This window comes from Bactrocera neohumeralis, chromosome 6, assembly GCF_024586455.1.
Source record: "Bactrocera neohumeralis isolate Rockhampton chromosome 6, APGP_CSIRO_Bneo_wtdbg2-racon-allhic-juicebox.fasta_v2, whole genome shotgun sequence".
NCBI lineage: Eukaryota > Metazoa > Arthropoda > Insecta > Diptera > Tephritidae > Bactrocera > Bactrocera neohumeralis.
Genome location: NC_065923.1, coordinates 21045751 through 21060431, shown reverse-complemented (window position 1 = coordinate 21060431; position 14681 = coordinate 21045751). Strand labels below are relative to the sequence as shown.

Here is a 14681-nt window from a genome sequence, read left to right as displayed (position 1 = left end):
ACAGCTATATGCTATAGTCGCCCGATCTATACAAGTTCTTTGGAGATTATAGCGTAGACTTGGGTTATAATCCATGCAAAATTCCGTGAAGATATCTTGTCAACTAAAAAAGTTTTCCGTACAAGGACTTGACTTTAAGCGATCAGTTTGTATGGCAGCTATAGGCTATAGTGATCCGATCTAAATAGTTTTTTGGGAGAATGTAGCATTGTCTCCAACAATAAGGTATACCATATTTCGTGAATATATCTTGTCAATTAAAAAAGTTTTCCATACAAGGACTTGAATTTGAGCGCGTGGTTTATACGCTCAGTTCTGTATAGAAATACGATATCGGCGATTCCGACAAATGAGCAGGAGAAAAGGACGTTTTAAAAATTTCAGATCGATGTCTCAAAAACTTAGTATATACAAACGGACATGGCTAAATCGACTCATCAGGCTATTCACTTACATATATCTAAATATACTTTATAGGCTCTTCGACGCTTCCTGCTGAGTATTACAAAACTCAAGACACACTTAATATACCCTAAGCGGCGTACAAGAATTTACTATACACACTATATGCAATATCTGTCTTTATATATTATATAACATCCTCAAAACAAAAACGTTCTCAAAACTAACTAACCACAATTTTCACTCATTCTCTCTTGCAGGCACGTGGTCGCAAAGCTTCAACCGCCAAGTCGAATAAATTAAATGCCGCCAACGGTGCTGCTACCGCCACAGCAGCTACCACATCGCCACGTCAAGCCTCAGCGACTGTGACCGCCGCCGCCAATTCGGCGTTAAGTCCGTCAGCTCAAACGATAGCCACTGTTGTGCCACATCAATCGCCAAATACGAATAGCGGTCTACTGGGTGTCGGTGCTAATCAGCAACAACAGCAGCAGCAATTGAATACATTGCAGCAACATCAACAACAACAACATTTGCAACATCAGCAGCAACACAGTCAACAGCAAGTGCAGTCTAACCAACAGTTGCAACAGCAACAACAGCATCAGCAACAGCAGCAGCAGCAACATTCACTTCATCAGCAACAGCTGCCACAACAACAGCAACAGCATCAACATCAGCATCAGCAACAACAGCAGCAACATCAGCTGCAACAGCATCAAATAACCGCACAAATACAAACCATGAAAGATCAACCGCAACAACCGATGGTGAGTGCATAATTGGGGAATATTTCATTTAAATTTTTTTTTTTTTTTTGTAAAATATTTAAATTCGAAAACTTGTAGGAAATGTAGTTTATCGTCAAAGAACGTCAAAATTCGTAGGATTTTAAAGGATGGTTACTCGTTGTAGTAGTTTCTTTGGAAATTTACATAACGGTATTTTTTACCGATTATTGCTATTTTCAAGTCAATTATAAATATTATCAACTAGCATAAAAAGTTTCGTTTATGCGAATTTTTTTTTATTGAATACCAAATACTTTTGAGTAACGATTATGGTAAAATATTTTTAAAGTAAATACTATCAACTAACAAGCATAGTGAAGTGTATGCGCATAGTCTTTATTTTTTGGATACCAAATACTTTTGAGTAACGATTATTCGAAAATAATATTTTTTTAATAATCAATTCTATCATTTAAAACAGATAGTATCGTGTATGCGAATATTTTTTCTATTAATACCAAATACTTCTGAGTAACGATTATTCGAAAATAATATTTTTTTATAATCAATACTATTAACTAAAATATACAGTATCGTCTATGCGAAAATTTTTTTTATTGAATACCAAATACTTTTGAGTAACGATTATCCGAAAATAATATTTTTTTTGAATAATCAATGCTATCAACTAAATAGTAATGTATATGCAAATACTGCCATTATTGAATACCAACTACTTTTGAGTAACCACTATTGCACCAAAAATATTTTTTACAAAAAATTTCACATTTTGCATAAAAGTAAAAAAGGAATTTTAGAGGTCTTTGAACCTCGGATATTTTTTGACACTTGAAAAAAGTGGTATTTTTACCATCCTTTTTTTAGAAGGCGCCCCTTTTGTCTTATCATGATTACCACTCTTCTCAAAATAAAAAGCACAATGTCATATGAGCAATATTTTTTTAGAAATGCTCTGTGCCATAAAAATTTTCTTTCAAGAAAGATTTACCCAGAACCTTTACCCTAAAAAATCTTTCCTTTTTCTAAGTGGCAAAAACTTTCCATGAAACTTTTCTAAACTCTTAAAGTCTGTTGAGAAAAAATCTTCATCGGTTCAATTTAATTCTTTCATTTCGAACTGAAAATTCATTTGCGGGCTACAAGGTTGTCTTAAAAGCATTCGTATGCACACATAGCTTGTAACAGCAGCAAACTGTTCGACGCAATCGCTCCTTGCAACTTTTTCATCTATTTACCTAGCACCCTTAATTATATTATATGCAAGCGTATTGATTTTAAAACAAATATGCCGAGACAACACTTTGAGATTGCTGGTGTATAAAATATCAAGCTTGAGTATGCTACTTGCATCAGTTTGCCTTTGCTTTTGCTGCATTCTATTAATACCATTACATTTGCATTATCCTCAGCTCCCTAAAGAAATAGGAAAAAGTATACAAAAACAGCGCCAAAAAAAAACTTTGCACAAATTATATTAAAAATCAAAGTTTCGTCAAAGTTTTGTTGATGTTCTCTTTATACATAAGTATGTATATCTATACACTCACACATGTGTAGTTATATGTTTGCGAGGAGAAATGCACATGCAACACACTTAAACAGCTGTTCGCGCCATAATTCACGCTCCTTGGCCAAACTTTATAAATTTATATATATGCATATGTATATATGAGTATACTTGCACATTTTCGAAAGTGTTTTGCAGTTGAAAGCATTGAAAAAGCCTTTTAACAAACGAAATTGAATTAAAAATTTGTTGCGAACAAAAGACGAAAAGCTGAAAAGAAAAAGCGTATAAATTGCGCAAGTTTTCCCGAATGCAACCTTGGTGAGTGCACTTTCAAGGAGGAAGTTTGCACCTGGTCGACGAAGGCTTGCAAATAGGGCATATGCGTATATCATTCATATACATACATATGTATGAGTGCGAGCATAAATCATTATTTGTAACGGGGTCACTTGCCAATGATAAGACTTTGTCAGCCATAAATCGAATTTATTTATAAAAAAAAAAAAAACAAAAAACAACCGAAGATAGCTGACGTGTACTTTGTGTTGCATTGCAAAGACGTATGTACGTGTACTATCGTCTGTCATGCGAGTGCATAAGACCGTTAAGTTATGCAAATCAAGGCCACTATCGTAATTGCTTTGATTTAAGGTATTACCGTTATTTTTTTTTATGCGTAAACTGCGTGCTGATAAACAAAATGGCGCGTTCGCCAGGTTTGCCGCATAATTTTACAATTCCTCATAGTTTATATAAACGAATATATGTATGTATATATAATGTACATATGTACTTGTATATATAATATACATATATACACACATCTGTGCATTGGCAGATAAAAGAAAAGACAGACAATCAACTATTTAGAATTTGCTGCCATTATTAACTCGGTGTTGCCCTCAGTTGTAGTCCTCTATAATTTACCTTATCGCGATTTGAGTTTAAATGTAATTTAATGGCTTTACCTTGCCACCCATTTGCTTCCCACACAATTGGCACGTTTTCCATTTCTGTGGCAGTCCAAGAAATGTAAATAAATATAGTCCTACACACCCCTATAGCGGCCTTGTAGGAAATGCATAGGGTAAGCTGAACACGAAAATTTGTGTAGAGAAAAAGAAAACTGATTCTTTTGTCTATATATACCCTAAAACTGAGGGATTAGTTTTTGAGATATCAATCAAAAATTTAGCACAGATTATTTTCTCTCTATGACCGCTTATATTGAAGCATTATAGCCTATAGCTGTCATTCAGACTGATCGATTTAAGTCAAGACCTTGTATGGACAACTTTATTATTAAACAAGATATCATTTCGAAATTCAAGATAGATTAGTTTCTAAGGTAGCGCTACAATCTCCGAATAAATTATTCAGATCAGCCTACTATAGCATATTGCTGCCATACAAACTGATCAATCAGAATCAAGTTGTTGTACGAACAACTTTTTTATTTGAAAAGGTATCTGCCAGAAAATTAGCATATGTTATTGCTCAAGCCTACGCTACAATCTCCGAGCAAATTGTGCAGATCGGCTCACTATAGCATATAGCTGTCATACAAACTAATCGATCAAAATCAAGCTAAGTATATTTTCATACTTTTCTACGCTATCAAAAATTAACCTGTGTAATGTATTAAAGCTTGGGTGGAGCTGAAGTTAGCGGTTCTTCTTATTTTTGCTTAATTTCTCAAAATAAAATTTTTTAACACTGAAGTAGTTTCCTTTTAAACCCATTACCTCCAACTCTGCCTACTGGGTGGTTACACTCATTTACACCAACACATAAATATTTCCGCATACATATACGAGCATAAAAAACACAAATTTCTCCCATGGGACAACCCCACCTGCGTATAGGGCGCACTTCCGCTATTCCAACCCCAACATTTCACATTCAATTTCACCCTGCCCACCTTCCTACCGCCAGCATAGTATTCAAGGGAGGTTTTCCATGTGTTTGTATGGCGTTTTATGCTAACTTATTTTCCCACTCTTCTTATAAGCTTTCACATATTTCTTCTTCTTACTCTTGGCTGTGGTGTCACGAATTTTATCGGCGCAATCGCGCATAGGCAATTGCGCACATTGCAATCAATTGCCGTTGTTCGCTTTTAATACACACATACACATGCAGCAGCCATAAAATGGAAAGTCATACATTTTTCTTTGACATTTTTATTATTTATGCAATAAAAAAAATGTAAATAAGAAATTTTTAATCATTGTGGCTTGAAGTGGTAAACTTTTTAGTACAAGAACAACTTAAATTCGAACTTTCGCCCTTTTGACATATATCTTCAGTGTAAATTTTCAAAAAAAAATCTTCGTTGATAAGTGTAATTGGTTTTCAAAAAACTATTTGCTCCCTTGTGACGTCAGCAAAACAACCGTAATTTTCAAGTTTACACCCACACAGCAGCTCGCTCGTTGACTGCCACATCATTATTCACAGAGGTGTCGACTAAATACAAATTCATAATTGCAGTAATTAATCATGGAATGAATAATTTTTTACAAGCACACTTGCTCGATGCAAATTACATAAGAAGCTTAATATACAAGTATGCATATTTTTTGCACTTTAAGTTTCTAATTTATGACAAAAATCTTTGCAAATAAATTTTCTTCCTTCCACTTATGAATTTATGTTTATTAATATGCAAATTCTTGATTACAAAAGTAGTTACTTTTGATACTACATACAAGCACATCTGCATAGAACTGAACATCGTACATATTCATAAGGGAAACCCATGTATCCTCGGGTAAAAACACCTTTTTTCAACAATCTTTTTCTCATATAAAAAACTAAATATTTTATTACGCTACTACTCGTATTAACAGAGAAATTCTCAAATTTTTGGAAAAAATATTCTAAACTTGGCTATTGCGACGCCATTTCCGGTGACCCTTCGAAAAAAAGATGCGTCCGCGTTGGCTGGATAACTCCTTACCGGACCATCTAAAGTGAAAAAATACGTGCTTTAGTTAAAACCTTAACTTAGAACTTGAACGAAAGAAAAAAAACCGAAAATTGGAAATTTGATAGACATTTTTATAAAAAATTAAAAAATTTCGCGAGATTTTTTTTTCAAATAGTTGCAATCGGGAAAAATCATTCGTTCAAGTCTTTAAGAATTGTATCTCAAAAGTGAAGAATCTGTGAAGAATTTCATGAAGATCGGTTGAGTAGTTCTCGAGAAATTTTGCCAAGCAACTTCAAAAACACAGTTTCGAGAAAAACGCGTTTAAAGACGGCGCATTTCTAGCTAGCCTCGAGCGCACAAGTTCTCAAGGCTGTATCTTCGAAAGTATTACTTTGATCAACTCGAAAATTTAGGCCAATATTTAAGGGGTGTGGTAAAGATTGATAAGACAATAAAAAATCGATGTTTTGAAAATCGTAAACCCATGTAACCCCTTAAACTGCTGCGAAAAGACTTTTGTCCTTGAAAACTAGCTACACACTTAGTTTACTTCTTCAAGTATTAGTTTTTCATACTATTCAGGTCTAATAGTCTTTTACATACGAGCTCTACACCAAAGCTAAAATCAGAAACCTGATTTATTATTTTGCTCGTAGGAAATTTAAAATGTTTTCCGGCTTTATGCGCACTTTCTAAAGTAATTATTTTTCTATTTTCTTTTAAGTGTTCTTATGGCATATTTGTACACTAAGATTGCACATTTTATTGATAATATAGATGAATTAATGAAAATTTAATTAATTTATGATAAGACAAATTATTATTGCTATTTTATTTGAGTAGGTTGATGGTAGAAAACCCTTATATTTTCTATAAATTACAGTGCTGATTTGCTTGTAAAATATATAGCCCTATAGAATTTATTTTCCTAGATATCGGTAACGTGACATTTTAAAAAAAAAAAAGCAAAAGCAAAGTTTCAAACCTCAAAATCAGCGAAGACAAGCACCTATAATATCCTTAGAAATATTGTCTTATAAAACAGAGAGTATACTCTCTATATAAGAGTAAATGAGTTGAAAGTTATATTTTTAACATTTTTAAATAAAAATTGAAATTAATCGCATATATTATGTACTAGAGAAAAAAACACAAATTATGTCCATGGGACAAACCCACCAAGCCTTCAATTTAGCGAAGATAAGCACCTTTAATTTCACAAACGATGCTAGATCTCCGAAAGTACAGTCCTTGGCCGGTTAAAATCCGACTGTTGTGGGAATTGTGTTTCCCTTACCTTTGGATGATCTCAGTGACAACTTATCAGAACTTTACCACCCTAACGGGGACTAGAAAACAGTGACAACAATAACCTTTAATTTCCCAAATAGCAAAAAAATATATAAAAAATTTTGAAACTTATTTTTTTTCTAAGCTTATTTTTTAGTTGCTTACATATTAGTGAATAAACTTCAAACATTTTATGAGTTTTTCCGATAAAACTTATGTGTCTAATCGGTAAATTAATATTGCCAACCAAAGTTTTCTAGTCAACATGTGAAAATAGCTTTTGAGCTTTCACTTTACTAGAAAATTATAACATTAAAATACTAGACTAATATTTTTAGAAAAATTTAACAACATAATATCTACCAATATTTGTATTTCATTCATATCTAGTATCTATCAGTAAGAATTTCAGTTTTCCTTCTTATGGAATTTCGACTCTCATATATGAAAGTCCTCATTAAAAGCTGCAATTACTCATAAAGCTTATCATCTGCTCACTACATCCGCCAGCAGTCAGCATATTTCAGCTCATATATTTTATTTATGAAGAAAGCTCTTTCGCAAAAATGGATATTTGCTTACATAATGTGTATATATGTATATATATAATATATATGCACATATATATTTATATACTATATACATTAATTTCTGATATGCATAGAGTTTATGACATTTTCGTGGTTGATAATGTTGGCGCTCGCTTCTACTTTTCATGGCACACCGGTGTATCATCAACACAGCCATTACTGGAGTCATATTTTAGCATTTTTCTGCTGCTATCAAGACTTATGTTGCAAGTGCCGTTAGATGCATTCACACATACTTATGCTTATTTATAAGAGAGTGCTCATATTTTGACATTTAGCTTTCATGCCTTTCTGCTCATATTCACATATTATGTAGAAGGTGTGTGAATTTATTTTTATATATGCCTAATACGCTGGAAGTAATATTTCATACATACATATACATGTGTATATGTACATATGTATGTAAATAAAGCACAATATTAACTAACATCCACACATAAACATATTCTGATAAGAAAAAATTCTGGACAAAAATATTTTTCCTTCATTAGTCTACATTTAAAGCGAGAAATTGTTGCTACTATTCTTGTTGTTTATCTACCAAGCAATTTTTTCATACATAGGTACTTTATTCATACACATTTATTATATATGTGTGTTCTTACTTTATTTATATAGTATATATGTATGTACATCACAACTACATGAAAAAATATACGCCTACAAAAGTTGTGTATAAATGTATATGTATACATACATATAACTGTATGTATTTATTCCCGACTTTTCATTCATAAATCGCCAAATTGCTATATTTATTTTTATTCCAATATCATATACAAATGTGCAAATGAATTTCGCAAAGCAAAGCAAAAAAAGGCACGAGAAACGCCTGCAATTGAATGAAATGTTTTATTAACCCAAACCCAGGTGCAATTTTTCGCAACTAAAGTGAAAGTTGTTTTTACAGCGAAATGTGCAGAATTACGCAAAGTTTATCATAAACATATACACACTATATACATACATATGTACAAATGTGAAGTTAAAAAAAATACTATAAAAATAACAAATACAAAGTTATACAGTACGTGCATATGCATATGTATAGATACACTTATGTAAATACTACGAATCGAGGCAACACACAAATCCTGTGGCTGCAAACATTTTATAAATATATACATATGTACATATATGCAAAAAATGTTGCAAATACAATAATGTGTAATATATTTGTATCTTTGAGTTATATATTGTTACTAAAAATACCAAAAAATAAGTAGATCTACATATAGTATGTAAGGAGTTCAATTTCGGTCCTCCTTTCTTTAAAAAAAAAACAACATTCTTTGCCATTTATTATTTGAAGATTATCTCTTTCGAATGTTTGCCGCGGCTACGTCTTAGATGGTCCTTCCGTTGAGTTCAATTTTCGATGACTCGTTCGAGCATTTCGACTGGTAACTGGCGAATGACACGTGTGATGGTTTGGCCCAAGGCCTGAATCGAAGCGGGATTGTCCACATAGACTTTAGACTTTACATATCCCCACAGGAAAAAGTCTAACGTTATGATATCTCACGATCTTGTTGGCCAATTGACTGGCCCAAATCGTGAAATTATCCCCGCACCAAAGTGTTCTCTCAATAATTCCATTGATTAATGCGATGTGTGGGAAGTGGCGCCGTCTTGTTGTACGCAAATGTCGCCGAGATCACGAGCTTCAATTTCAGGCATCAAACAATCGGTTATCATGGCGCGATAATGGTCGCCATTGACGGTTACGTTCTCACCGATATAATTTTTGAAGAAATATGGAGCGCTGATTCTACTGGCCCACAAACCACACCAAACCATTGTTTTTTCTAGACGAAATGTCAGCTTTTGAATCTCTTCAGGTTGCTTTTCGTCGCAAATGTGGCAATTTCGCTTGTTTACATAGCCATTGAGCCAAAACGGGGTCTCATCGCTGAACAAAGTTTGGCTGGAAAACGTCGGATTTTCTTGAAACTTTTCAAGAGCTCATATATCGCAGCGATGTCGCTTAGGAAGGTCGAGTGGCTTCAGGTCTTGTGCAAGCCCGCTTTTTGAAGGCTTTCAATTTAAGATCTCGACGTAAAATGCACCAAGTCATTCCATACATCAGTTCGAGTTGTTGCGAACGACACCGAATCGACTCTCCACGGTCTTCGTGTACACTCAGCTACGGCTTCTTCACTGTGTCCTGAACCTGGTCTACTCAGTCGAATATTATCCAATAATGAATGCTGGGTCTCAAGAAGGGTGATGGTGTTGCGAATAGTATGCTCAGAAAGCCGATTGTGTTGACTATAAGTTGAGCGAAGCGCGCGAAAAACATTATTTGCAGAACATGAATTTTCTTTATAAAGTTGAACGATTTGTAAACATTGTTCAGGCGTAAGTCTTTCCATGATAAAATGCCAAACGCGTGATTTGTTATAAAAATGTTATTGAAAAAATACATATTGGTTCACCCGTTATGTATAAATGTAAACACTATAGATTATGGCATTCAAATATTAGCTAAAGTTAGTAGACAATGAAATACTCACTCAAAATTTCAATAAGATTAAGCGCCTTAGTAACAGTGCTGCTCAGAATTCGCTTAATTTTCTGTATTCTGCCACATAGAAAAGTCGGTTGGTCACTTTGTGATTACATGAATTAGATGCCAGTTGAAAGTGTTAAAAATCACCGATCTCTGCAAGAAATATTTTATTCCCATGGGTGCATATATGCTTTTTTTACCGTTGTCTTATTTATTTTTTCCGACATATGTATATAGTCAAATGAGGCATTTATTAGCATTACAATGAAATTTATTTAAATACCTCAACGATGCGTTTGCTTTTAACTACCCTAACGTTCGCTAATGCACAGGTAAACACACACACACATTCACATTCATATACATAAACTACATTTCCGTCTTGCGCCATTATCAGTTCTTGGGTATGCCGCAGCGAATCACTTTAAAACTCACCCCCCGAAACGGAGGAAGTGTGTTGATTTTCGTGCAGATGCTTAAATTTCGGGAATTTATAACCCGGCAGAGCTGACAGCAACCTTTAGCACCGCCTGGGGTAGCATTAACGAATGAAATATGATAGCTTAAATGTTTTAAAAAATGCTTAAATATTTATGTATCTATGTATATGTGGGTATGTATGTGTGTATATTGAGCATTAGCAATTTTCATGGCCATTACTGGTTAAAAGCGCACATATGTGGATATTAATGCTTTCTAACGGCACTATAACAAAAGTATATATGTGTATATGTATGTATGTATGTATGTATGAAAGTTGAGTCTTTATGCAAATCATTATCACTTGCTTACCTTCAATTACAGAAAATATTTATCAAATTTTAACTAATAAAATTCCACCATCTGCTTTTTCTTTCTGTGTGTGTTTTCCAGGCGCCCATGGCCTTCTACCCCACATGGCAGGCTGATCCCTCACAGGGTTGGCAAAATCAATTTATCCAGCAAATTCCACAGAACACACCACCCATCACATCGCTCAACTCTTTGGATTTCCAAACGCAATCGTATGCCTACCCATCAAATGGTTATGTGCAGACTGGGCTCGGATTTGATCCGAATTACGGACGTTCTCCGTATGGTGCGCCCGTACAGCGTTACGATTTCCAGAGTCAACAACTCTCGACTGCACCCATCAATCAGGTGGGACTGCAGGGTGTTGGCTTCAGTCCGGCCGCCGTTACATATGCCGGTCAGGTGTCGACAGCGCCAGCACCGCCCTCGGTTGGTTTGCAACAGCAGCAGCATTTGGGTGTGTCATCTGGTGATTTGAATAAGACGATGTCGGGAAACGACACGCCTGGATATCCGCGAGTGAGCAGCGTGCCGCCGCGCTCACTCAATTGTAACGGGTATTCAGGCGACTACAGCGGCTCAAGTCAACAACAGCAACAGACAACAACGAGCAACAACAGCTCAGCAGCTGCAGTAGCCGGCACCGCAATTGCCGGCAACAATGCGAACGCAACACCGCTAAATGGTGGTCAAACTACAGCAGCAGCGACAACGGCTGCCATTGATGCAACACCGATGCAACCGCCAGGCGTCCCCAATGTGCCACAATCGCCAACGCGTAGCCTGATGCAACAACAACAACAGCAGCAGCAACAACAACAACAACCCCGCCATGTTTCTCAGTCACCGAACCATATTGCACAATCGCCCAACGGCAATATGCCGTCGGCACAACAGACCTACGGCACCAACATTCCACCCTCGCCACATCACAATTCCATGCAGCAACAACAACAACAGCAGCAGCAACAAGGGCAAAGCCACATTGCATCACCGCCACAAGCACAGCAACACCAGCAGCAACAGCAACAGCAGATGCAACAAGACTGGAATTGGAACAGTCAGTCACAACAGTCACCAGCGATTGGCGCCGCCAGTGATCCTTACCAGCAGGGTGAACGCGTTAATCTGAATACGCGTATAAAATCGATGATACTTCGGAAAAATGATCCCAAAGATCCGCTCTCAAATACCCCTACCGATCTGCATATGTCCAGCAATCCCGCATCGCTCGGTGCCGGTTCCAATGCGTTGGGCACAAACCAACAAGCGCAGACCGGTCATTTTTTATCGTATAGCCACCATCTCCGCGGCGATTCAGTAATGAACGCCAATGGTACGACTGGTTCTAATGTGTCTGCAACACAAGCTGCTCAACAACAGCAGCAGCAGCAACAACAACAGCAGCAAATGCAAGGCATACAAACGTCCAATAGTTCGGGTTTGACACCCGGTCATGGCACATTAGCAGCCGAACCAATAGGAGGTGGTGGCGATCAAATATGGAAGCCACACCACACGAATTCATTTAAGAAACCGGTGGCAAGTAGTTTCCCCACAGCCGAACATCATCATCAACAACAGCATACAACAATCAGTCATGGTGGACACACCACTATTGCACACACTGAAGTCCAACCGAAAAAATCCAGTCGTAAGAGTAAAAGTCGGGCTGCAGCAGCGGAAGCAGCTGAACTCGATAAGAATAGCAATGATCCTGGTGGCGGACTCCATGGTCCACTGCATGGCTCACATAGTATAAAATCATTGGATAAGACTGGCTACCCACCCTCACATGGCTATCCGCCGCCACAACATCCTGACTACCACACGCCATATATCAAGACCGAACCTGGTCTCTTGCCTGCCCAACATACCAAAATGGAGGGTTACGAGCGTAACTATCAGAACTTCATACAATATGCCGACTTTTGCCAGAATGAGGTACAAGGCATGCCATCACAGCAGCAACACCACCAAAGTCAGCAGGATTATGCCAGTTATCATAACTCACCATACTATGGCGGCTCGAGCTCATTCCAACAAAGTTATCAGCAAAACTTTGTGCCCGGCTATCAACATTCGTCGGGTAGCATGGGTTATGGCAGTACGCACGGCATGCATCCGCATCACTCCAGTTCACTTGGCCATTCCAGCCACATAAAAGCGTCCAACGGTCCACTAATGAAGTCCAGTAGTAGTTCAAGCTTACATCATCACAACAACCATCATCTGATGGATATTGACCGCAAACCGGATACCAATAGCATCATACCATTGCCCACAAACTATGAAAAAGACATACCAGCCCATGCGTATCCCATACCACCACATCGGTATCCACTAGGGCCAACGCCATCGCACTTGGGTCACACAATGATTGAGCCGAAAATCGAAGACTTGGGTGTGCTATCTCATAACACCAGTTACCCGTTTATGGGTGAAGGTGGACCAGCTGCTATTAAAAATAGTTCTGGTTTTTCGTGTTGCCGACAAGGCGGCACACGCACACCCACCGCGGAACATCTCAAAGGCGGCACTTGTACGGGTATACAAACTAAGGATGAAATTATGGATGAGCCAATAGAAGAGCCTGAAGTAAATAACGGCGCAAAACCTAAGAAAAAGGGCGCAAAGCAGGAAGATAATGAAATTGTCGTTAAGCATGAGAAAATCAATCCAATGTTTGATACCTCAGATAGATTGGAAAAGGGCAACAAGACGGAGATACCGGAGTGTGAGTGCTTTCATTCCGACAAGAATCCACCCGAACCGGGAACATACTATACGCATCTCGGTGAGTCGTAATGTGATGTCAAACAAGGGGACACAACTGAATACTTATACTTGCAACATTTCTTTCAGGTACTGCATCGACTTTATCGGAACTGCGTAGAGAGTTCGAAGAACGTTGTCAAATTTCTGGTAGGCAGTTGCGTATAGAGAAGATTATTTACACGGGCAAGGAAGGGAAGACCACGCAAGGTTGTCCATTGGCTAAATGGGTTATACGGCGCGCCGATCCAGAGGAAAAAATTTTGGTTGTTGTCAAGAAGCGACCAGGTCACAGGTAATTCAACACACTAGTGAAAGTTTAGAATGTCCAAAATTAACAAGATTTTTTCAACTAACTAGGTGCGGCGCTGCTTTCATCATCGTGTGCATGGTTGCTTGGGATGGCATGCCGCGTCTAGAAGCGGATAATGCTTATAAAAATCTAATACCAAAGCTTAATAAATTCGGACTTCCAACAACGCGTCGCTGTGCCACCAATGAAAGTCGCACCTGCGCATGTCAAGGTATGACGAGCTGTCTTTATACATTGTCATAAGCGAATAAACATTTTGTATTACTTCCCTGTTCTAGGTCTTGATCCTGAAACATCGGCTGCCTCGTATAGTTTTGGCTGCTCTTGGTCCATGTACTACAATGGCTGTAAGTATGCACGCTCGAAGACGGTGCGCAAATTCCGACTGTCCGTTAAAAGTGAAGAGTCGGCCATCGAAGACCACATGAATCTTTTGGCCACAGTGTTGGCACCACTCTTCAAACAAGTTTGCCCCCGTTCATATGACAATCAAACCAAGTACGAGAAGGAGGCAACAGACTGTCGTCTGGGGCTGGAAACTGGACGACCCTTCTCTGGCGTTACAGCGTGTCTAGACTTTTGTGCGCATGCACATAGAGATTTGCACAATATGCAGGACGGCTGTACAGTGCAAGTAGCGCTGCTGAAACCATCAAATCGTGATGGACGTCCACCCGACGATGAACAGTTGCATGTGCTACCGTTATACACCATGGATACGACGGACGAATTCGAAAGCATGGAGGGACAACGTGAGAAGCATCGCACCGGCGCGGTACAAGTGTTGGACAAGTGAGTGTAGTG

General features: G+C 37.6%; 1 protein-coding gene across 4 annotated transcripts in view; it reads left to right on the top strand.

Moving 5' to 3' along the window:
* The window catches only part of LOC126761298 (DNA N6-methyl adenine demethylase), a 315064-nt gene that overhangs the window by 297546 nt on the left and 2837 nt on the right, over positions 1-14681 (top strand). For all 4 annotated transcript variants that reach the window (XM_050477348.1, XM_050477349.1, XM_050477350.1 and 1 more), the window contains 5 exons: positions 663-1175; positions 10871-13586; positions 13655-13859; positions 13925-14088; positions 14156-14669. In XM_050477348.1, coding sequence (XP_050333305.1) covers positions 663-1175; positions 10871-13586; positions 13655-13859; positions 13925-14088; positions 14156-14669 — 4112 coding nt within the window. The remainder of the gene's footprint in view (positions 1-662; positions 1176-10870; positions 13587-13654; positions 13860-13924; positions 14089-14155; positions 14670-14681) is intronic.